The sequence below is a fragment of the Leptopilina boulardi genome, unplaced genomic scaffold (genome assembly GCF_019393585.1).
Source record: "Leptopilina boulardi isolate dan_hultmark-lab unplaced genomic scaffold, ZJU_Lbou_2.1 LbouV2_382, whole genome shotgun sequence".
NCBI lineage: Eukaryota > Metazoa > Arthropoda > Insecta > Hymenoptera > Figitidae > Leptopilina > Leptopilina boulardi.
Genome location: NW_026137954.1, coordinates 153,160 through 179,266, shown reverse-complemented (window position 1 = coordinate 179,266; position 26,107 = coordinate 153,160). Strand labels below are relative to the sequence as shown.

Below are 26,107 nucleotides of genomic sequence, written 5' to 3'. Positions count from 1 at the left end.
GTAAATATAGACATTTTAAAATTTATTAAAAATAATAAGTACTTTTAAAACGCTTATGTTAAAATAAAAGTAAAACATTAAATCCTGTATGTAACTTTATTTTAGTACGTTTGGATATTCATAATATAAATCAATAAATGAAAAAAAAATTGTACACACAAACCTTTAATAAAACAACTCCTTGGAAGACAATTTTTTGCAAAATTTAACCATAGACAAAATAGCTGGTTCGTACCTAGAATCACATCTGAGGTAGAAAACTACCCAAAAATTTTGATTTTCTTTTTTTGAAAAGTAAAAAATGTGGATTTTTACTACAAAAAATACTGATATGTCCTTTTTTGTTTTTTTGAGATTTTAATTAATTAATTATTTAATGTTAATAAAAAATGAAATATTTATAAACAAATAAAGTTATCGTAATTCTGAAGTTACCAATTGAAAGCTGACATAAATAATAATTTAAACAATTATTTTAGCAATAAACAACCTCCAACACCTTAGGCTGAAAACTGACTTTTTAGCAATATTTTTTATTAAGAACTTTTTTGGGGGGTTAGAAAACGTCAATATTTTTTGTGGAATCAGATGGATTACTTTTCTTTTAATGCACTTTTAACAAAATGTGTGTAATATTGCATATAAGAAACATAAATGTTTGAAAGGTGTATCAAAAAATAATAGAATATTCTATGCGCATGAGCAGTCCCTTCGAAAATAGCACAGAAACAACCTTGCGTAAATAACAAGAAATCCATGCTGATTTTTTATGGCTTTCGAGCAAAACTCGTACAAGCTGTACAATATTAGAACAAGCCTTTGCGATATTAACAAATGAAGCTCATGAGAAAAGCGCACGCGTAAGTCTTGTGAGCTAATCGTAGCAGATTTCTCTCCGTGTGGCTACTGCAAAAATAAAGGTTTTGCTTCTTATAACTTCAGCATATTTGCTACTGTTACTGCAACTACTACTACTACTGTTTCAGTTTCAAACGAAACATTACCACCAAAAGAAATGGAGATGATTGATCATAATAAAGATTTTCAAAATTATTTAAATGTTTTAGTTTCAAATGAAACATTACCGCGGAAATAAATGGAGCATACAAATGATAAAATTTTTTTGATATTTGCAGTACCTTGGCAGTTTTTTAACAAGTACAAGATTAACAGTTTAACATTAAAAGCAGGATGGACTACTTTTCTTTTGACTCGCTTTTAACAAAATATGTGTTATATTGCATTTAAGAAACATAAATGTTTGAGAAGTGTATCAAAAAATAGTAGAATATTCTATGCGCGTGGTTACTGCAAAAATAAAGGTTGAGTTTCCTATAACTTCAGCATATTTGCAAAGGTAAAAGAAGGAGAAAATATATAATAAAACAACGGAACCTTCTTCTTTATAACAATTAAGAAATTACGTGAATTGCAAGAAAAGTACTTGACAGAAGTTACATTTTCTAAAAAAAATAATAGGATTTATTTAACATCTTGGATCCCATCTATTTGAAGTACCTACTGATGTTATTTGAACACCAACGAATTGATTATCTTCTACAATTGAGTTAAAAAACAAAGTTCTTTGTTACTTATCTTTTAAAAATATTTTTTGTATGGACAATTTTCTTGACGAAGAACGACCAAAATATTGGCCTCTGCTTATTCAAAATGGTTAGCATTCTACGCCGTTACATTTACTAGACATTATTACATCTAATAATAAGAAAAAAAGCTTAACATTTCATTTATTTCAATTTATTTATCAATTAAAATGCCATTCAATACGCAAAAAGCTGTATATAACAATCGTTAAGTTTCATTTTGACCCACAAACAATTGACGTATTATTGAAAAATTGAATAATATGACAACAGAATGTTATTTACAAAGTTTGTGGGATAAAATGTTATCTGACGATAAGGAAATTCATAAATTTGTCTCGCGATATATCCTTGTTCAGGTTGTTTCATCATATATGATGTATACAGCCAATCAAAAGATTGACAATTTTTCTGTCTCAGAAAAATACAAGGATATCCAAAAAAAAGTTGTACAATCAATTATTTATTCTTGTAATATTGAAAAGTGAAACAAATAAAAAAAATGAGTTCTTTCAAGTGTTAGAAAATGAAGCGTGTGGTTTATCTGTGATAGAATTAATCGAAAACTTACACTCTGAGGTTGAAAAGAATTTTGGAGCAAGTGAACAAAAAAACTAGAAAATAATTTGTCGCAAATTAATTCAGTTTTAAGTTCTGAGTTATCAGACTCAAAATCAATCCCGGAGTCTGATGAATCAGATATTTCAGATGACGATCCTAACTTTTCTATAGAAGTTTGGAAAGATCCGAAACGGCAAAATTATGATTTGCAAGATACAAAAAGGCTTAAAACTTGTAAATCACCAATTTTCATAGAAAAAGACCAAGGAAATACTAAATTTTTAAAGTTAAATAATAATTATTTGATAAAAAAACCGTGGACTGACGCTGCAGAATTTAGAGAATTAAATATCAATAATACAATTTATATATCAGGAATCCAATTAGACAAATGCGGTCTAAAATCATTGCTTCCAACAAACTATTTGGACGATAGTATCATTAACGTCTTGGCTTATTAATTTTAAAACAAAGTACTAACACAAATACATTGATATTTAATACGCAGCATGTAATTGCTATTATAAATGAAAAATATTGTGATCAGGATGCTATTAAATGGTGTAAACAAGTTCGTGCAAAAAAATATGATATTTGGCTTTTTCCAATTCATCATAGTCAACATTGGACAATGCTGATAGTCATCCCACAACAATTCTGTGTGGTTTACCTTGATAGTCTTCACAATTCACCAAGAGACACGTGGATATCTATGATTTTTCGGAATGACAAAAAAAATACTTGAAAAATTTATTGATTTTTCAACATGGACGATATTTACACCAAAAGATATTCCGAAACAAAAAGAGACAAAAAAACATTGGAAATTGTGGAGTGTACGGTTGTACGTGGGAATACATAACAGTTACAGGTATCAAAACTCAATTTCAAGAAAGTGAAATGGACAAAATCCATTCATGGGTAATGTCTTCACTAATTAAAAGTGAATCATTCTAGGACACAAAATTTTCAGACGTTATTTCACAACTAGGAAAGCCTAGGAATATACATCGATCCAAAACTCAAATGCAAAAAAAAACCTAAATAAAAGAAATGTTACGAATTCGAGCTTTTTTTGTAAATTTTGTTTAATCGATTGTATCTACAAAATGAGGTCCTACAAACACACTCACACAAATAAAAATCATTAAAATAATTTAAAACTTTTTTCTGATCCTTAAAAAGCAATTTAATCTTCCCTAAATGAACAGCTACGATTTTCGGGTTAAATTTTCTCGTTTCAAAGGGTGCTAAGGAACCACTGGATAACAATGATTTTTCTTGGCATCGTAGGCAAACTTTTTTTTCTTTCCAGACACCTGTGTCTTCTTTATTATACAAGACTCTTCCCGAATTGACATTTTTAATACACTGAAACCTTGCTGAGTTTGTTCGGTCATGCTAACCCACCGATCGGGGGCCATCGAAATGTAAACACGATTCGCGACTTTTATTCTATATGCAATTATGAATCTAAATTAGTAATGACAAACATCCAAATAAACCCTAAGCTAATATAGTGTTTTTATCAATTATATCCCTCGGTTTCATTTTTCTTAATCAAAAATTAAAGAATTGTATACCACTTGAAGTTGTGAAAAATTAGTTCAAGAAAATAAATTTTTAAAAGATTGTTTTTAAAAATTGTTAGAAAAGATATATGTTTTACGTAAATGTATATTATTTTAATAAAATGACCATAATATCATAAGAAAATATCATCATAAATAAATAAAGACACAAGCTAACGTCATAGGAGATTTGTTTTTTAATTTGTACTTAAAATTTTAAAAAAATAAAAGTATCACCATTGACCGTATTGTAAATGCAAATGTTGCTTTTCTAATTATAAAGCTTTTATACTTCTTTAAATATAATTAAGACTTTTGATAGATTTATACAAATAAATTAATTTTTACGAAAATTATATTTTTTTATTTCCATATAAATTATGTGAACTCAAATAATTTCAGGCTTGATATTCTTAATTACTTTCTTTTCTTTTGTAAAACTAATTCAACAGTAAACAAACATTTCATGCATATTTTTAAGGGAACATTTTGTTATGGAATCATTATAAGAAGAATTGCAATCCACAAAACTTATTACGCATGAAAGAAACAATTATTTTTGAAATTAACTTACCCTATAAATTCGTGGTCCGAACCGTCATCGCCATCATCAACTTCGTCTTCTTCTAAAATTTTACAAAAATTAAAATTAATAACAGATAATCTATCTTGTTATTTCGAAGAAAATCACGAAAATAATTAATGAAAATAATTTAAATTACCTGCATGATCCTTTTTGCGTCTCGTGTATGCACGTTTGCTAGTTACAGGTACTTGATCAGTATCGCCGTGTAACAAACTATTTCTATACAATAATAAAGGCTGCCAGTCTTCTGTTTTCGAGGAAGGCATTCCAGCATGAAGACGACCATCCATAAAATTTAGTCTAAAATAAATTTCAATTTGATTTTATTAATTTTTTTTTTAGTTTTATTTAATTTTTAAATGTAAAATATCACGTACACAACACGTTTATCCTGCTTAAGAAGCTTATTCGTAAATTCAGAAAGAATTTCAAGAAAGGAAAGATTTGGTGGAGGTCCCGTTGGATCTAGTTCAACACCATCAGGTGGCGTAATAGCAAAAAGAACTCCCGCTCGGTGTAGAGCAGCAATAGCTTCACGATTCTTCACAGCGTCTAGTCCAAAGGATAAAGCAAATCGTTTTGCTAATTCCTAAATTAGAGAAAAAGTACAAAAATTTATTTAACATTTTATTATTATTTATCATTTAACAGAAGAGGATTATTGAATTTTCTTTACCTTGATTGCAGTAAACTCGTCGCTATTTCTGTTAATTTTTCCTTTTTCAATAACACTTTCATTGTAAAGTATATTCAAACTGTGTTGCATTGTAAGTGCACAATTAGTTTTATTTATATCCCTCGCTTTTCCTAAAGTTGTTTTAATAATATCTCCATAATCATTGTAGTATTTTACATAATGTTTAAAAACATCTGCGGCTGCTTTCGTAGGAATCATGTTATAAACAATAAGCTTGCAATAACTCGCAAGGAAATTTCTTCTTTTATGCAGCTCTTCAATCTTTGAATGTTCATCTAATTCTTCTTTATATTTTGTACATGAAATAAATTAAGTATTTTGTAAAAATGTATTAAAAGTTGTTACGTTGCACAATTTTTCATGATTGTAATTAATTTTTTTTGTAAATAAACATAAATAAATAACTATATCGCGAATATAAAATTGTAAATAAACAATCGTTACCCAAAACCCCGAGCAATATTTTATTATCGTTATCATATTTAATTTAATGTTCAATTTGAGGGAGTATTTCCTGTCATTTCTCCGTTTCAGTCAAGTCCGAGTAATTATACATTTTTCTCGACCTTAATTAAAATCTTTGATTTATGATAAATCATAATTAAGAGAGTTGAGTTCGTCACTAAACTCTCGGAGGTTTGCAACATAAAAGACAAGGATGGAAATTATAGCAAAAGGAAGCAGAAAACTGTGTGTGTAGTTTGCTTTGGGATATATGTATACTTTTACCAGCAACTACGCTCCTGGCGTTTATTTGTCTTGGCGCAGTAACACATGTTGCCTTCATATAAATTTTTTATTAAATTCATTTTTTGTATTTTTGTAATTTACTTTTTTCATAGAATATTGTGAACTTAGAGTTTTTTTTGAAAGTAATTGAATAAACATTGTAATTAATTTATCAAGAATAGTATATTTTCTTCGGACCCCGACGCTTTATTCCTTTGTTCATGTAACCCTAACTAGCCAGCAATTTAGTATCCCCGTATTTTGAATTTTGGATGTTCAATACCGTATTTTGGAATTTCGTTCCATTTAAAATTTTTGATTTTAATTGCTTTTAAGAAAACTTCCAAGAAAGAACTGGCGCCCAACTTTTGCTGAGTTTAGCGCTACAGAGTTGAAAAAATATTGAAATTGTTTTCTCCTCAATAGTTATGGACTAAGAGACTTTGGCTTAATTTATTGATATTTTTTTAAGTTTTGTTTGTTTATAATTCTTTTGTTTATTTAATTTTGCTGGTTTATTTTCTTTCAGTTAATTATTATTGGTTATTTACAAATTTTGATAATTTGAACTTTAGTATATATTTTGTTTATTAATTTCTAGAGTAAAATATTATATTTTTATTTTTCTTTATTAAAAAATCCATTATAAAGTTTTTAAATAATGTTAATCAAGTTAACTAGCTTCTTTTTTAAAATTTCTAATCCAGTAAATATAATTGAATATATGTTTGAAAAAATGAAGATATTAAGGGCTTACCGTCTTCTTCCTCAACAAAAACGAATTCCTGTACGAAATTATTTAGCATGTTCTGCATCGCATGGTCTGGTTCGTACACTAATTCATGCATCAGAGGATTATGATTGGATAATAACTGATTACAGAACACTACCAGTAAATCACAAATGACTGTATAAGCATCTTCACGAAGAATCACTGGTATTGGCTATTAAACAGATTCGTAATCAGTGTAAAAAATCTATGGAAATTGAATTGAAAAGAAATTAAATTCTAAAAAACGATTGATTGTTTACTCACTGCATTGCAATTGTCACCACTGACAAAGTTACGCATCAATCCCATGAAAGCATTCAAACGTTCTTTCAAGCGACGACAGTCCTCTTCACCTCGAGCACCAGAATCAATTGTTTCCATGAGATGATGTTGACCCCATAAAATTGAAAAATAACAGGCAGTGATGCAATATTTAATTGCCTCTTCAGGAAGTAATCCCTTTCGGGAATCTTCAGTTCTGCAATTCAATATTTAAATATTCTTACAGTCAATATTCTTATTCTTACAGTCTACTATAAAAGTTCTTTAAAAAAACTAACTTTGAAAATGCATCTACAATGTCCTTGTAAAGCGAGTCCCATATTTCCCAAGGATTCATATTGTGACTACTGTAAAATGTAGCAACTTTTTTCAAAGATTGAGTAACGTTAAACAAATCATCTTCGTCGGGTTCTTCATTACCATCAACGGTTGTTCTGTAATCTTCAATTGTTGCCTTATATTTATTAACTATCGCATCAATTAAAGTGGAACGAGCAATATCACATCTAAAAAATAAAATGTATTTAAAATAATGATATGATTAATGTTTTTCAGATATTAATATTGAGCGATATTTTACATAATTTGAAGTTTTAAATATTCTATACAATCTAGAAACACTAAATAAAAAAAAAATTTTAAACCTTGTGAATATTGCATGACCCTCAACACACATGTACTCCAGAGTTCTTGCAGCCGTATCAAGAACTTCAGTATCATGAACCTTTTCTACTATTGTTTGTATTTTATTCAATAAAGAATTTAAATTTTGCTCTTGTCTCGATTTTGTATAAATATCCAGATCAAAATATTGTGGAATAGCTAGAAGATTTGCAAGTTTCTCCGGATCGGCACTATAATTATCCAATAATAAAGGCAACGTTTGAATAAAATGTTCGGTAAGTCTTTGTTTATCCTCTTGAACTTGTTTCAATTCTTTTACAGATAAAATTTTACGTGTTGGCCCTCGACCAACTGGCGCTTCACCTGAATGCAATAGTTTACTATTTTAAATTTAAGTCAATAAAAAAATACCTGAAGGGAGATAGAATAAGAGAAGGGAATAAAATGTAAAAAAAGAAACAAAAATCTTACCTGTAGCAGCTTGCTTTATGCAACAAACCATCAACTCGATGAGAGATGTTTCTTTTTGATTGTCTAGTGCTTCTTCTTCTGGTCCAGCTTCTTCAAGCAGCAAATCAGTCATACACTCCCAATCTTTCATCATTTGATTGGTCTCAATCAAAGAATCCACTAAATAAGCACCGTGCTCGTGAAGTTCAGATTCAATAAAAAATAATACCAAATCTCGAATTAAAGGAGTATTCGGCAAACGCTTCTTGCCACGCTTAGTTTTAATTCCAGCAAGAGCCTCCTCATCTGGAGTAAATAAACGTTCATTCAAAAATTCTCCAGCTGCTTGAGCAACTGCTCGATGCGATGAATACACAAGTTCATAAACATGTTCACAATCTTTGTCGGTAAGAATTTCACGATGATGTTTCAAAATAGAAATAACAAGCTTTACTGCTTGTACAGCTACGTCGTATTCCTTATCAAGAGTCATATTCACTATTCGATCTTTAAATTTACTTGTGAAGAGCTCTAGTTTTGTTTTCAATTCTTCTGACGCATATAATGGTTGTAATGCTTGAAGACATTTTAATCTTACTTCTCCTACTTTATCATGAAGTGTCCATCCTAAAATATTCATTTTTATTAGTAATTTTCGAAAGGGAATATTACAGAACCTTCTTTACATAAAACAGGTGAATTATTTTTCGAAAAATGGTGATAAAGACGGTCGTAACAAAGCTTAACCCAATCATTATGACACTGTTTCTACAATGTTTTCTGAGTAATTTAAGACCAAAACGAAAAAAATTGTTAGACAAATTTTTCAGAAAATTGTGTTTTTATATTTTTCAGTATATCCCCTTTTTTTCTTCTCTCAAATTAATCACGTATTTATTCCACTTTTTCCATCTTTTCAATAAATGTCAATTTTCATACTCTTCCATTAAATTAAAATTTAAGAATTACTTCTTAACAACTATTTATTTTGCAACTTTCCAAATTTCTATTTACAAGAATTTTATAAAGCAGACAATATTGAACTGAATTTTCATATACAAGAGTTTTTATTTTAGTGATTTCTTACTTAATAACCCTTTCAGTCACGCATAAAAATCGCTACAGATTCAATATCGCGGATAAAAAAATTAAAAATTACACGAATTTACTTTAAACTTGTTACTCAAGGGGTTTTGGGATCACTGATTACGAATTTCATGTTAGATTTGTGAAATTCGCACTGACCAAAACGAAAACCCCTCAAATTGCAAATTTCACAAATCTAACATGAAATTCGTAATAAGCGACCCAAAAACCTCCAAGTAACAAGTTTGAAGTAGATATGTGTGATTTTTAATTTTTGACGTCCGCCGTATTGAATTTTTTAAAAGCAGATCTCAGATTCGTAATCAACGACCGCGAAAACCCCCGAGTGACAAGTTTCAAATCAATCTGTGAGATTTTTACTTCTTTCTCCGCCACATTGGATCCGTCATTTTGAATTTCGAAAAATTCGTAAATTTTGCCAATTTTGACATGAAATTCGTAATATTCGTAGTCAACGACCCCCAAAAACTCCTGAGAAATATGTTTCTAGCGAGACCGATTATTTTTTTAATTTTTCGTTCGCCTTATTGGATGTAACTTTTCGAATTTTAAAATTTTTTGCAAATCTGATATCATATTCGTAATTTTAATTATTTTTATATTTTTTTTATTTCCATTATTTTTAATTTTAATTATATCATAATTGTTTTTAATGGAATTTATACTTACTTTCTTTCTACTTTCTTACTTCTAAAAGTCAAACTTCAAAAAAGTGAAAAAGTCATTTCCGAAAATGTCAAAATTATACTTGGTTTTTTTTTTAAATATACCTATTTAACCAATTTTTTAAATTAATGAATATTGAAAATTTGAATGGCATCTTTTCAAAATATCAAATCATTTTCAAAAATGTAAATAAATTTTTTAAAGAAATTTGTGTAAAGTATTTCAAGCATTTAAATATTATAATTTCTAAGTGAAAATCTAAAATTTTATTGCTGTAAAAAAATTAACTGATAATATTCTAAAATTTAATTATTTTAAAAAATGTTAATTTGAATTAGGCACCAATCTACCTATTTACTTTCAATAATTTTAATAAGATTCTTTGAAAATTAAGTAATTTAGAAAAATTTTTAGTTAAATTTACAATATTTACGAAAATACTTGAATATTATGCCTCAACTTATCAAATTATGCCGTATTATGCTGCTTAGGAACCTAAATTATATTTTTTAATGCTTCTGCAAATTGCAAATATCTTTGTCAATTAATATGTTTTAATACATATTTTAAAATTTATGCTTTTCTGCTCAAAGTTACTGTCTCTAAAAATTATAAAATTAGACATAAAAATTATGATTTACCTATATACTTCAAGTATGAATCATCAAGGAAATTCTGATGGAATTTTTTCATCCAAACACCAATTTCTGCCATACAAATAGCACGTATTTCAGGAAGAGTATCACGATATCGATGAACGAATACAGATTTAAACATATATGTAAGCATATTTTTGATTTCATCCATATTTTCCTCGAGTTCTTTTCGCTTAGACATGAGAGATTCAAGTCTGTCAGCTGCTCGTTTTTCTCTTGCTTTTTGTCTTTCTGCTTCATACTGTCGTTGTGTATTGTCTAAATTAATAGACACTGTTAAAGCAACATCCACCAATGCTGTCATAAGTTTCATAGCTGTGAAAATATAAAAAAATATTATTAAACTATTAAGAATTTATTTACTATAATATAATGCTTTAAATTTTTCACCTGCAAGTGTTGCAGTATGTCTGAAGGCACGCACTTGAGAATCAGAAAGACCAGTTAAAAGAGAAATTACATTATCCATAAGGAATTGATCGTAAATTATTGAATATTGACATTGACGAACCAAAATTTGAACAAACTCGCAAAAATTGGTTCGAAACTTTTTCCATTGTTGTCCTGCCATTATTAATGGATATTCTCCACTTTCCTATGAGAAGAAACAAAAATTTGAAAACAGAATAAAAAATGAGTTACTGAAAAATGAGAGATTCTTTTTAGAGAGATAATAAAAGTAGCTTACTTCATCGAATTCTTCTGTCATTTTTCGTATAATTTGTACATGTTCCATTGAAGTTTGCATATCAGATGTAATACGTCCTTTACAACCACTAGCGTTTATAAAAAATTGCATCAACATCAAGAGAGCATTTTCTCTATTAACTTTGTATTTTTCTATCCAATCGTCAACAATATTCTATTAACAATATAATTATTAGAAAAATGATTATTTATTTACATAGGAAAATATAAATAATTAAAATTAAATTGAAAATATTGTAAATGCGTACAGTAAGAGATGAACGATTGTTCTTTATAACAAAGTATAAACTAGCTTCATCTTCCAAAGACTGTGCTTGATAAACGCGTCGTCCTCGACCGCGACCTCCTCCTCTTCCTCTTGTAGATGTTGTTGGAATATAGTCTGTATCAATTTCTTTGTACTTGGGTTGTTGAATTGGACCACCTGTTATTAAAATGAGCCATAGTACCATCTCCAACAAAAATTACCATGTAAAAAAAGGTTGTGATAATAATTATTATTATATTTACCACGAAGGCGAGCACGAGTATTTCGAGTAATCCTCATATTAGCAGGAGTTACTGGAGTCATTGGTTGTTCAAATTGAGATACATTTTCAAAATTTGTAGACTGTTCTTGGTACAATGGTTGCGATAATCCAGGAGAACTGTATCCTTCAGAAGAATAATGCTCCGGTCTACATTGAAATAAAAATAGAACCAAGAATTAAAAAGGTAAGAACATTCCGTACATTAGAAAATTTTAAAAAGTGTTCCCTAGTAAATATGCCTAATAGATATTAATAAAAACGAACTAGATCTTAACAGACAGCAGATGAGATTTCTATGAGGTTTAAAATGAATTTCGATTTGATTCTGTTTTTAGAAATTATATCTGCTATCCTCTGTAAGGTTCTAATTTTTATTTGGCTTCAGAAATTTAATATGTTAGTTAGAAATCTTTAAGGAGTTAGGTGTTTCGGAAGCCCAAATATGCATATCTTTACGAATTTTTTTTTCTACTAGATAAAATGAAATATTTTATTCAAACAATTTACATATCAATAGGTCATATTTGAAGAGTAAGTTGTGAAATTTTCGTTAAGAAATATTAAAAATTTAGCCATTCGGACTTCGTCTTCTGTGACGCTTCAAAAAAAGTTATTTTGGCGTTGTTAGTATAAGCCATGACAGATTCATCAGAAATTAAAAACCAAATGTTTTCTGTTAGTAGATGCCTATAGCTCGTGTTTGAACGAAGAAAAATGAAAAAATTAAAATTTTTGGTGGTTTTTTTTAAAAATGCCATTTTATGGTGAAATTTTCACCACATTTTGCCATGTAGAATTAGTTGATGTTCAAACAAAGATAACTCATATAAAAATAAATATTTTTGAAAGATCTAAATTGAAAATTGTGAACGAGGATATGAGCTTTCATATGCATATCACGAAAAAGTCAGAAAAATTTTTGTACCGTTATAAAAAATCAAAAAGTACCCTAAAAACGGCATTTTTTCAATTTTCATGGTCAAATTTCTCGAAAACCTAGGATGATGGAGCAATTCTGATTATAGATTTGTGTTTAGCATCAAAAAACCTATAGGAATCACCCTATGTGGTCCCAGAAATAAAAAACAAGGTGTTAGATTCATGACCATTTAGCTTCCTCATCATGATACACTTATATTCAAGATTAAAAGAAGGATTACAAATAAAATAGCGATCAATTTTACAAATATTGGTAAAATGTAAACTTTATTTACATCAATCGATTCTTTTTCATGCCAGAAATACGGTTTTGACAAAATTTATTACAAATTTTCATTAAAAAATGATATAATTTATAGATTTTAAGTAAAATATAGACTTTATATAGGTTAATCAATTTGTTTTAATGCGAGAAATCAGTTTTTTGGACAAAAAAATTATATTTACAGTGTAAAAAAATTTTTCGTTAAAAAACGTATTTTCGAATTTTTAAAAAAGTGACATAAAAAAATTATGTGGATATTTTAGGAAATCCTTGTGTCTGATTTTAGGTATTGATAACTGTAATAAGCCTATCAAATTTCAGGACAATCCATCAAAGTGTATTAGAGATAATTTGTACACAAGATTTTGTGTGTCTGATGCGCCAGAATGTGATTTAAATAAAAATGAATTGGCACTTAAAAATTCTTTTTGATTATGATTCTTAGATGAATAAAAAACATTTCTCAATAGTTTTTAAAATCAGTTTACGTGCCCGATTTAAAAAAAAAAATTAGTTTTTATATAAAAAACAGTAATTTTATGGGAAATCAGAATTTATTTAATCTAATAAATACTTTAATAAATGATAAAATAATTACTTATTTTTAATTTTACATAGGGAACGTTCACATATGACGTCACGCTAATTTTCAGCTTTTTTCACCCCTACCCCCCCCCCTTTGTCACGCTCTGTCACGATTTGACAAGACCCCCTTGATAATGGACGTCACGTTCTTTAAATACCCCCCCTTTTTTTTGTTTTTTTTAAATCTTAAAAATTTTCTAAGGTATTAAAATTGTTTTTAAAGAAATAATAAATGTTAAGATTACTTAAATGTAATAAAAAGGGTTTCTGATAAAAATAATTTATTTTTTCTTGCAATTATATACTTATAAATATTTTTTGCTTAAACAAAGTTATTAAACTTAAAGTTTAATAACTCATTTTTCCAACAATGAAAATTAATTTCATTATTAAAAGTAATACTTGATTTTTAATTATTAATAATCACAGCGGAAAAGGTATCAAATTCAAAATTCTACTATAAAAGTAGTAAACATACTTCATGACATCACGAAGGAACTGAACCCCCCGTACGCCATGTCACGTTTTGTCACGTTTGACCAAGACCCCCCCCTACCCCCTAATGCGTGACGTCATATGTGAACGTTCCCATATAAATAATTATATTGCTGTAGTGTTTGTATCCGATTTTAAATAATTTAATTATAATGTTAAAAGAACTATTTTAAGAGGGACAAAATTTATTTAAGATAGTCGAATGGTCTCTGAAATTCTTTGGAAAGAAGAGACTTTTAATTATCGCCCTATAAAAACGGCACTAAACGTGAAAATGATAAACATTAATTTTAAAATACTTTCTTCTTGAAAGACGGACACTTTTTACAAAAGCAGCTAGAGATCCTTATCTTATATAAATTTCCTAAATCCTAAAGATTATACGAATCCATACAAAAACACGATTGCAAAACGAAAAGTAATATAATGACAGGTACATTACCTACTGCCGCCGTCAGATGGCAGTAGCATGCAGGGCGCACAAAGTCGCAGCTGTTATTAGATTACTGTTCTACTTTTTGTTTTGCAACCATGTTTTTCTATGGATTCGTACCATCTTTTGGATTTAGGAAATTTATAAGATGAGGATTTTGGCTGATTTTGTTAAAAGTGTTTGTGTTTCGAGAAAAAAGTATTTTAAAATGAATACTATTTCACGTTGAGAGCGATAGTTAAAACTGTCTTCTTGCTACAGAATTTCAGATACCGTTCGACACTCTTAATGCATAAATATACAAACAAAACAAGAAAATAACTTCAATGTTAATAAATTTATATGAACCCAAATCTAAAACATCTATTATTTATCTATACGCATATAAGTATACATTAAATAAATTCTGGTTCCTCATAAAACACTATTTTTATATATTTAAAACTCAATTTTTTTTAAATTTGGCACGTAACTTGATTTTAAAACCTATTGAAAAATGGTTTTTATTTATTTAAGAACCATAATCAGAAAGAATTTTTAAGTGCCAACTCATATTTATTTAAACCTCCTTCTGACGCACCGTGCGTGAAGAGAGAAAGCAAAATTAAATTTTGTTGTAGAGTGATATCTGTGCCTCGAAAAGTACAGATGCTGAGCTAAATTTCTCTTAGAATTTTATATACACAATGTAATAAAGAAATAGATTAATGCTTACGTTGGATTGTGAACTGGTGTTTGTGAAGCTTGATGGTAAGGAGTGTAAGGCGTATAAGTTGTATCTTGAGCATCACCTCCAGAATTATCATGCATTGGAGTCATTGGTGGCTCGTATTCTGGAGGTACTGGATCGTCCATGCGGATCCGCTTACCTCCTCTTCTTTGCATCATCCTCCTTTTCTTTTATATTAGTTTCCTTCACAAAAATTCAATTCTGTTGAAAATAGTAAAATTAAAATTTTAATATATATATATATACAAAAAAATGTAGTATAGTTTTTTATGTAAGTATACAACATTCCTTTTTTTTAAAAAAAATTTTTTAATTTTTGTCTGAAATGTATTTTTTATATTAATTTATTTTGTAATAGCTTTGAAAGTCCATTTTCAAGACAACTTGATTTTGAGTAATTATTGAATATTGAATATAATAATTCAATTATTATATTTACGAATATAAGCCGTATTCAGTGACATAGAAATTTCCAAAGATAAAATCGAAGACATTAAAAGTTTGTTTCGCTATTAGTCGCCAAAAGATAAAAACTTCTTTTTAAAATTATTTTAAAAAACTACTGTAAAAAAACCGGTTATTAAAAACACTGCTGTAGCAAAAAATTATTTAAAATAACTTTATTATAAATAATTTTCTTCCTTTTTATAAGGAAGAAGATAGCGTTTTTTGATAGCATCAAAAATATGGCCAAAAAATTACAAAAACCACACCAAAAAACACAAAATCTGCAAAAAATACCGAAATTTGAATTTTTTCTAGGGTAGTTTTCTACTTCAGATGTGCTTTCTAGGGTTAAATACATTTTGGTGATAACTTATCATCTTCCGGTAGCACCAATTTAAGCAGATTCTAACTTTAAGAATATTTTCTATGTACTAAATCTTCTTCTTCTTAAAACAAGAATATGTGCTAGAATTGACGTGCTGCTAGCTTGTTCGCGTCGCCATTGACTAACGAGTCGTCGTGCGCGTCGGAGTGTTTTTTTTGACAATCATAGTGAAAAATGGAAGAAGTTACCGTTTAAGTTTGTATAATTTTAGCGTAATAATTTTATCTTAATCTTATCTACGTAATTTAAGTTTTTGTGATCCCAAATTGAAAAAAATGTTCGACAATTGGTTAACATTGTCTTTAAGTATTAAAATTGTGTTCTTTTTTGAAAACTTTAATAAAAGTTATATTTTTAAAATAAAAATGCTGTACTTTTTCTTTATTTGAAATTATGTATATTTTGGTTTAAAATTGAACAGCCGGATCGTAGAAGGGCATACGCGTGAAATCCAGCGCTTTAAGTTGGCCCCTGACATGAAAAAAAAAAATTTTTTAATTTTGATTTTTGAATATTATATCCTTGTAGAGAATAAAATTACGCAACTTTTTTCTCAATAAAGTTTTTTCTTAAAGTGAATTGTTTTCAAAATAATTGCAAAAAACTTGATTTTTTTATACCGTAATATTTCATTCAATTTTATGTTCAACTCGTCATAAATCCGAAGTTTTTTGACTTTTTGACTTCAGATTTGGAGGATTTACTCATCAAAGTGTCCCAAAAGTGTTAGATGAACAATAAATAAATTAAAATAATAACTAACATTTTTATTAATTTATTTATGTTAAAGGCCAAAAAAAATTATTTAATACTTTCAAATGAAAAAAGTCTGTGACGAACTTTCGAATTGGAAAAACTTCCAGTGGAAGAATTGTTTATAATAGTTCAATAAAGTTTTTCCAAAAGGTTTTAAACTAATTTGATTAAACATTTAGAATTTATAACAGTTTTACTTTTTTGTACGCCGCGCGTGGACCGGCCGTGAGTATAGTAATAGTGGCGTGATGCTTTATATCCTGGATATTTACTTATTGTAAAGACTTTTAGTTTTTAAAAAATTATTTGAATATTTTTGAATATACATTTTTAAACAATTTTTAAAAAATATAATTTTTATTTTTTGTATGTATTATATTTTATTAATGTTTCAAATTCAATATTTATTATTTTAAAGTTTTTGATATTTTTCTCCCGCTATGTTCTTTTACCCAGTCCGTCCTCTATTTGTAAACATAAACATAGCTATTCCTATATTGTTGAGTGTCTATAGAAAATAGTTTTTACGTACAATTCGTTTTTTAAGAGTGCAATTATTTAAAAAGTATTCTAAAAAGGAAGGTTTAATTCAAAATGCATTTTGAATTCCTTCCTTTTTAGAAAGGAATTAAATTCTAAATGTTTAATCAAATTAGTTTAAAACCTTTTGGAAAAACTTTTTTGAACTATTATAAACAATTCTTCCACTGGAAGTTTTTCCAATTCGAAAGTTCGTCACAGACTTTTTTCATTTGAAAGTATTAAATAATTTTTTTTTTCCTTTAACATAAATAAATTAATAAAAATGTTAGTTATTATTTTAATTTATTTATTGTTCATCTAACACTTTTGGGACACTTTGATGAGTAAATTCTCCAAATCTGAAGTCAAAAAGTCAAAAAACTTCGGATTTATGACGAGTTGAACATAAAATTGAATGAAATATTACGGTATAAAAAATCAAGTTTTTTGCAATTATTTTGAAAACAATTCACTTTAAGAAAAAACTTTATTGAGAAAAAAGTTGCGTAATTTTATTCTCTACAAAGATATAATATTCAAAAATCAAAACTAAAAAATTTTTTTTTTTCATGTCAGGGGCCAACTTAAAGCGCTGGATTTCACGCGTATGCCCTTCTACGATCCGGCGGTTCAATTAAGTATTTACTATTCTTAAATTAAGTTTATAGTATTCTGAAAACTGCTAAAAGTATATTTCTTGATACAAGAAGAAAATATACTTATTTTAAGATTATATTCTAAGAAAATATTCTTAATATAAGAAGATTCTATTCTTAATTTAAGAATATATTCGTGGTGCCTATTTAAGTCTCGCATATTCTTAAAATAAGTTGAAAATTCTTAAAATTAGAATATCGTTTTTTCGGTGTACCTGGTTCAACCATGAATATTTTTTTTTTAATTGACTATAACTCCGAAACTTTTGGTCAAATATTTTTACAATGTTTAGCAAAAACATTGCATTTTAGTAGATCTTTCGAACCATATGCGAGAAATCTCAAAATTTGGCCTACAGGGGAAATTTTAGTAAAAAGTTAAAACTATGTCCAACCCTGACTACACTTCCTTTATTAAAGAAGCTTTAATTTTATTTAATTTTTTAAAATTTAATTTTAATTTTATTCGCGCTATATTGAAAAGCGCGCGATATTATTGCAAAAATAGATCCATTAAACGACTTAAATAAAGTGGTAGTAAGACTTGGAGGCTTTCATCTCTTGCTTAATGTCGTATTTGGCTATCATAGGGTACTATATTAGGTATGCAAGTGGACTTGAAGATTTGATAAAACTTATTTACGCAGAGAACCGTTCATAAAATCTTATCGGGTCATGCTGTTCGTGCACATATTTTGCTGCATCTTTCTTTAGTAATATTAGTTTTGGACTAATGAAGTCTTTAAACAGATCACAAATCTATTTACATTTTAATAGAAAATTCTATAACAATGTTTCACGAATTTTAAGTTTTCTTGATGGTGACGAACTAGTACTTGAACCATACCAATTTATGAATTATGTGCAAGAAAATTATACAAAAATTGAACATGCTTTCAGGTCTAGGGTTCGTATCCCCCATTGGTTAATAATTTAATTCGTAAATGTGCGGTTATTCTATAAGTAGTGTGTAATAATAATTAAAAGCATCTGTATAAAATAAACGCAGCTTATAGAAAAGTTTTATCTATATGCGGTATATACATAAAATATACCATTTTATCTCTCAAACATGAACATGGCGCTTTTAGACACCTGACGTCCGGGTGTAAAGCCAATCATTTATTCTCCCGTCTGAAAATGGTGTCCATATTTGCCCTAGGGTAAAAATGGACTCCATTTTCAAACGGCAGAACAAAAGAATGGCTTTTTCACCGGGCCGTCAGATAACCTAAAAGCGAATAAAAAATAGCGTAAGTGACATGGGTCCAAAGGCAGCTAATTGTTTACGTTGACGTTCGCTACCACGAGTCTATTATCCATTGAATATAGGTGTATCTTACTTATTTTATTAAACTGCTTTCTATTTAAATGGATAACACATCTATATTTCTATGGATTCCTTTCCCATAACTATGGATAACACAACCATATTTCTCTTGTTGCTCTAACCATTCAAAGCCAGCCATTACATATGGCTGCAGCATCCATGACTATGGATATCACATATTTTTCAATATAATATGGCTGTGATATCTACATATCTTGTAAGGAATTTTCTATGTTTGTGAGTATGGGATGACGAATGATATAAATGTATAATCGGGAACCATCGGAAATCCGAATGATTGTCGCGTCTTTTCGTCACAAATATGTAAATCACTTTCGTGAGAGTCAGTGGACGGAGAGCACGTAATCCCGATAAGCGGGGTAAGTCTTAAAGTATTAAAATATTTTGCCAATATAACACATATCATTCTTATTTATAGTTTATGTGTGTGGAGCAACATTGATATATTTTCGATCATTCTGTAAATTGAAATTGTGGAGATATTTTAAATAAGGAAAGAAATTGTGATTATTTTAACGAGATATTTTTTGACTAAACTATCTACATTAGCAAAATCCTAGGAAATTGGATTTATATTTTGACCCAAGCACCGAGTCCAATTTGGGAAATGGTCGTAGTTGGATGTCCGTAGTATAGTTTGTTTTATATAAATAATTAATTGTGTTATTAATGAAAAATTTGTGTTTGTTTGAAATCGTTTTTAAACTTGGTTTTGAGCCAGGCGTGAAATAATTGTAAGAATACGCAGTGAGGAATATACTAATAATCGTGGTTAGATACTATCGACTCTTCTCGGCCACATGTCTGACAACAAAAATTAATCCAAGCGCATCGCAAATATAAATAATCAGATCTCATGATAATTGGATATTTACTAAATTATTACCGAACACTTTCTGAATGGAAAAAGATTTTTTAACTGTGCAGATGGAATAGAGAAAAAAAATTATCTAAGGAAGTGTGATGGTCTCATAACCTTAAATTGCCGGTTGATAATCTGTGGAAAAATTTGTTATAAACATTTATACCAAAGGAAATCAGGTATTAATTTTGGAAATATTTATTCGGCCTGGCTGATTTGTACTTTTGGAGTTTGCTGTTTTTGGATTTGTGCTTAACTAGTATATGCATTCCTTCAATTTATTCTCTACATATAAATTCTTTATTTGCTTGGCTTTACTCCTGCTTAAACTTAATGGTTAAAACCATAGTCTCCATCCTGCCTGAGTGAGTATATTTTTATTTTCTTTTTTCTTGCTGATTTTGTATTTGAAAAAGGAGAAGAGAGAGGAAAAGGAGATTAAGGGAAGGGAAAAGAGATAAGGGTTGATTTTCTTTACAAATTAGCGTGTTAAGCTTGGATATGCCTTTCCTCCTTTTTTTTCTTATGCCGGGTAAATAGGAGAATTGAGCAGTCAGTCTCTTGTAATTATTAATCACTAAGTCATTGTGCGTTTTAAATTTTGGGGCTTATTAGCAAATTAAGATTTGCTTTAAAATTATTTTTTTTGTTTTGTTTAATCAGTTTGATTATTAAATAGTAATTGATATTTTGGTATTGGATGCGAAAATAGGGCTAAATTGTTTCTCTCTATTGTGTTTGTTTTGCTTACTTAAAATTTTTTTCAGATGATCCTGCTTAATACGAATAAGATGGAGTCCTTGAGGGAAGAGTCTGCCGAGGAGGGTATTCCGTCTGGAGGCTTGGAGCGGCCTGGTCACAGTAGAAACGAAATTCCTAATCCTGCGGTCACGAGTAATGTTCTGGACGCGGATATAGATCTTTTGACGGGGAATAATATTCAATCGGTTGGGAATGATACTAATTCTTTTCTTCCTTCCCCAATTAGACCATCATTTAATGCTAAGAAAAGGAACATATCTGTTAGGAATAATAATCAATCAGTGGCAACGGGCTCTTCAGATGGCTCATTTGGTCATATTTCAAAAAAACTTTTAATTCATGACAAAAATTCTTCTCGGGAAGTACGGGCTGATCGGCAACTACATCCCACGGACAATGGTGCGGAAAATTCAAGTACTCAATCTCAGTTCGAAGATGTAATTTGGAATCAACACGATCTGGAATGGAATAATAGAATTCTTCCTCCACTTTACTCCGCTTCTAGTCCTCCTCCATTTATTGTTTTAATGGAGAGCACCATTCGAGGCAAAAATGTTGGCAAATTAGACCCCATATGCGTAATTGATCTAATATCGCCTATTATTGAGGGGGGAATACAAATAACACGTAATGGGAAAAATCAGATAAAGTTTGATTGCGCAAAATGGCAAGATGCTAACGCTTTAGTTGGTGCCAAAGAACTAGTATTGGCGGGTTATATTCTTTTTATTCCAGATTCCTTTTTGAGAAAAAAGGGGTTTACTAAATGGTTCCCCACGAACAGATCAGTTAAGGATATAGTCAGGGTATGTCGAGAAGGGGACTTGGATAATATAGCTAGTATTCGTCGTATTATAGATGATAGGAACACTATTCTAGAAAAGGTAGAATTTACTTTCAATTCACCTATTGTCCCCCGTAACATTGTATTGGGCGATTTTGTTATTCCAATAACTCCTTCCTTACAGAGACCACGGAGATGCTTCCGCTGTCAGCGTTTCTGTCATGTGGCCAACCAATGTCGTTCGACCTACCCGACATATGAATTTTGTTCTGGAAGGCATTTGACTGACCTTTGTCCGAATAGTCACCTGCAACCAAAATGTAAAAATTGCAAGGATTCCCATGTGGACTCTTCATCGGAGTGCCCTGTATTTAAATTTGAATTTGGCATTTTAAAATATCGTTATATTCATAATTGCAATAGAGAAGAGGCCAAACTTCTGTTCTACGCTGAAAATCCTGACTTATTAAATAACATCGAAACTACAGGGGAAACACCTCTCCCTTCGCCGACGATCTGTCAGGGTATGACATCAGCCCAGTATTGACACTCTAGATAAGGGAAATAATCCTATACCTGATCCAGTTTTAGAAATATCGAATGCGCTGAATCAGCATCAACTGTCTCAGAAAATATCTCCTGTAAATACACTTATAAATATCAACCAGTCTCGTTCAAATTTAATTAACTCAATAAATTAGAATCTCTCTACAAAATGAACCCTTCGAAGAGTTCAATTTCTTAAAATACTAAGAGATGTATTAGTTTTATTATTGTTAATTTTAAGTCGTTATAGTTCTTCAAAACCCCTATCAATATTTTAATATTCACTGTGTTTCATAATTTGAGTCTGACTACTCAAATATAAAATCGATTAAAATAATTTGTGTTATTGTTTTGTTTACTATAAGAGGATACGGGTTGTTAAACACCTCTTACTAAATTTGTTAGATGTTTAGAAGGATTTGGCAAAATTAATCGTATTATCTTTGTTGGAGGAATATTAAACTACTATTTATTCAACTGGTTATACTAAGGATAATTAATTTTATGGTAGTTAATCCATATTAAATAATCCTTAAAAAGGGGAGAAAAGGAATAGGTTTTTATAAATTGTTCGAAGTTATTTTTGCTTTGTTTTGATTTTATATTCTTTTTGTTCTTTTTGCTTCGACTAATTAGGTATTTAGGTACTCGAGATTTATCTGTGAAGTTTTATTGATTAAATTTTGATGAAGTCAGTGATATTTGGATTAGATGGAAGTGAGAAAATAGATTGCCCGTTGTTTCTCTGGTGCTATGAATTATAACTGTAATCTGTAATTGGATTGCTGTTCCTAACTATGTCTTCAACCAATAAAACTATTAAATATAGGATTTGGAACGCCCACAGTGTGTTAAATAAACGTGCCGAAATAGAGTCGATTTTACATATTCATGAGCATGATGTCTTGGCCATTGCGGAAACTTGGCTGACTGTTGGAACTAAAGTTTGGCAAATTCCTGACTATTCCACTTATCGCTGCGATCGGCTTGATCAGCGACATGGGGGTGGGGTCTTGATCTTGGTCCGTAGCAGGTTTATTGTTGCGCCTATAAAAGTCAAACATTCTATTTTAGAATATATTGATTGTGTAGGTGTAACCATTGCTTCTGACATGGGGAAAATCCAGTTTTTCTCGGTCTATGCCCCTCCTAACGTTAAGATTCCCTCTCGAATTTGGAAACAGGTGATTGACTGTGGTATTAAAGAAAATCCCTATATTTTATGCGGTGACTTTAATGCCCACGCATGGATGTGGGGGTAACCAATTGCAATTTGATGGGAATCCAACTGAGCGAAGTTGTGGAAGAGGCAAATTTAGTCCCATTGAATGATTGTGAACCTACGTATGTTAGTGGTAGGGGTAAAGTTGGGGGAATATTGATTTAATATTTGTCTCTGCTGACCTGTGTAGACTTACATCGGCTGATGTCACCTCTGACACCTTTACTTCAGATCACTTCTTGGTTGTCGCTTGTACGGATGTCTCTGCTAAATATCAAAAGGCCTCAGTCAAAAGACTGAATACAAATAAAGTTGATTGTGCGAAATTTTCCTCTGGAATTAATTCTTGCGTGAAAATTCTGTCACAAAGACTTGAGGTTGAGGATTCCCCGGAAACGATCTATGATCAGTTGTTGACTGACATAAAAGATCAGTTGGTTATTGCAGAAGCCTATTATCCTTCAGGACTTCCTGGTCTAAGAAAATCAAAACCACTCTGGTGGGATCAATCCTGTGAGGAAGCTTTTGAAAGGCGTATATGAAGTCGATAGCGAGGTTAAATGGTTCTTGAGAAACAAGAAAAAGACTTCTTTCGTTGATTTTTGTAACTCGGTTAGTCCGGCGATGGGTTCTAAAGAGATTTGGTCAAAAAGTTAGGGCTTTCTCGTCTTCAACGCAACCCTTACGTACAGGGATTTGCAATGACCCTGACTCCGAAATTTTTAGCAAACTTCAAAGGAATTTGGTGAAAGAGGATATTCTACCTGTAGACCTTCCCCTGATTCATAGAGTTAATGATGACTCCCTACTTAATGGTCCATTCTCAAGAGCTGAATTTAAATCAGAAATGTGTTGTGGTAAAAGGGATTCCGCTCCAGGTCTAGATGTTATTTCTAATTTAATTTTGCGTCAACTACCATTGGATGCCCATAACTTGCTTTTGTCTCTTTTCAATGAGTTCTTCTTTAAGTCATCCTTTCCAACGACTTGGAGAAACACTAAAGTGGTTTTCATTCCCAAACCGGAAGGAAAGGGTTATCGTCCGATTTCTTTGACATCAGCGGTTAGCAAACTGTTTGAGCGGATGATTCAACAACGACTAGAACACTACCTAGAAAAGAAAAACAGTATTCCGATAGGTCAGTTTGAATTTCGCAAGGGGAAATCAACGATTGATTGTGTTTCCACTTTTATTACGGACATTCAGCAGGGTTTTGTCGGAGGGCATCATACTGTGGCTTTGGCCTTGGATCTCAAGGGTGCATTTAGCAATATCCTTCCTAGTGCAATTTATAGTCACCTTGTTGAACTGCGTGTTCCTGACAGATTGGTGAATTTCGTCTCGTTTATCGTTTCGTCGAAGAACTTGTTTTTCTCGGCAGATTCTTGTGATTTTAAGGTTTCGCATGTGGGTGTTCCACAGGGAGGGGTGTTATCGCCCCTGCTTTTTAACTTAGCTTTAAGTGGAATAGCCTCTGTCATTCCCTATAGAGTAAAATGGCTAATGTTTGCCGATGATCTCTTTCTATACGAGAGATCGAAAGACGTTAAAGATGCGATAGATTTGATTGAGGAAACTGTTGCGGCATTAACACCTTGGCTTGCAGAGATTGGTTTCAACATCGCTCCGGGCAAGTCACGATTAACTATTTTCTCCAAAACACGAGATAAGTTTAATGATATATACCTAAAAATAGGAAACACTAGAATTAAAAATCAGGATGACTTGATCTATCTGGGGATTCACTTAGACCGCAGATTGACTTGGTCACTGCACATAAGGAGTATAGCTCAAAATGCATCTAGAGCCATTAACATTCTGAGAGCTCTGTCAAAGATATCATGGGGAGCAAATCCTTCCTCAATGATTCTAATCTATAAGGGTTTAATCAGGGCTCACCTGGAGTGGGGTTGTCAACTCTTCGCAAATGCCAGTCGATCTAACTTGGACCTTTTAGATAAAATACAACTGGCAGCGTTGCGCGCCATATTAGGTTGCATGAAATCAACCCCTGTCGGCATCCTGCTATCTGTGATGAATGAGTCACCACTGGCCCTGAGACGCTCGATCATTGGCAAACGGCACATGCTCCGTAACCTTGTGACAGAAATTGCGAATCTAATGGCTCAGGGCAGCGATATGCGCATAATGAGGGGGATAGAAGCGATAATAATGTAAATTATATTAATCATCAAATGGAAATCATGTACGATCTAATGTGCGTGGGATTCAAAGATCAACTGAATCTGATTTTGTTGAAACCCTTTGTTGGGATGTTAAATCATCTGACGAAGATGAAAATAAAAATCAAATAATGCGTGTTGTGAGTCCAAAAATATTAATTGATATTGATGATATGGAATACGAAATGATGATGGACTCTGGTAGTGAAATAACGTGAATTTCAGAGGATTTATACAATGAATTTAAAAAAGATAAAAAATTAATTGAATTGGTTGATTGGCAATCGCAATTTAAAATGATTATAGATTTCGAGAAACATAATATGTAGAAAACAGAAATACATTAACGATTGAACAAAAATATATGATTCGAAATTTATTGTTAACGAATAGTCAGGTGTTTTCAAATTAACCGGGTTGTACCTCTACATATGAACATCAAATTTATCAATTGTCAGAAAATTTTTCTATTAAAAAATCATATCCTCGTCCTTCGATTTTGCGTCAAGCAACCAATAACGAAATTAAAAGAATGGAGAGATTAAATGTTATAGAGCGAGCGAATGCGAGATTTTGCAATCCTCTGCGAGTGGTCCAAAAAAAGGACGGGACAGTAAGAGTTTGCTTGGATGTGCGTTTT

General features: G+C 30.5%; 1 protein-coding gene across 5 annotated transcripts in view; it reads right to left on the bottom strand.

Annotated features, from left to right (window-relative positions):
- LOC127288270 (cohesin subunit SA-1) overlaps positions 1-26,107 on the bottom strand; it is a 68,821-nt gene that overhangs the window by 29,381 nt on the left and 13,333 nt on the right. For 3 of the 5 annotated variants that reach the window (XM_051315624.1, XM_051315628.1, XM_051315626.1), the window contains exons 2-16: positions 14,976-15,191; positions 11,524-11,690; positions 11,262-11,437; positions 10,994-11,167; positions 10,696-10,900; positions 10,291-10,620; positions 7,898-8,503; positions 7,447-7,789; positions 7,081-7,308; positions 6,785-6,998; positions 6,506-6,692; positions 4,999-5,303; positions 4,700-4,911; positions 4,459-4,622; positions 4,311-4,362 (exon numbers count right to left, since the gene is read on the bottom strand). In XM_051315624.1, coding sequence (XP_051171581.1) covers positions 4,311-4,362; positions 4,459-4,622; positions 4,700-4,911; positions 4,999-5,303; positions 6,506-6,692; positions 6,785-6,998; positions 7,081-7,308; positions 7,447-7,789; positions 7,898-8,503; positions 10,291-10,620; positions 10,696-10,900; positions 10,994-11,167; positions 11,262-11,437; positions 11,524-11,690; positions 14,976-15,148 — 3,536 coding nt within the window. In that variant the 5' untranslated portion in view covers positions 15,149-15,191. The remainder of the gene's footprint in view (positions 1-4,310; positions 4,363-4,458; positions 4,623-4,699; positions 4,912-4,998; positions 5,304-6,505; positions 6,693-6,784; positions 6,999-7,080; positions 7,309-7,446; positions 7,790-7,897; positions 8,504-10,290; positions 10,621-10,695; positions 10,901-10,993; positions 11,168-11,261; positions 11,438-11,523; positions 11,691-14,975; positions 15,192-26,107) is intronic. The other 2 variants (XM_051315627.1, XM_051315625.1) reach the window with 2 other exon arrangements.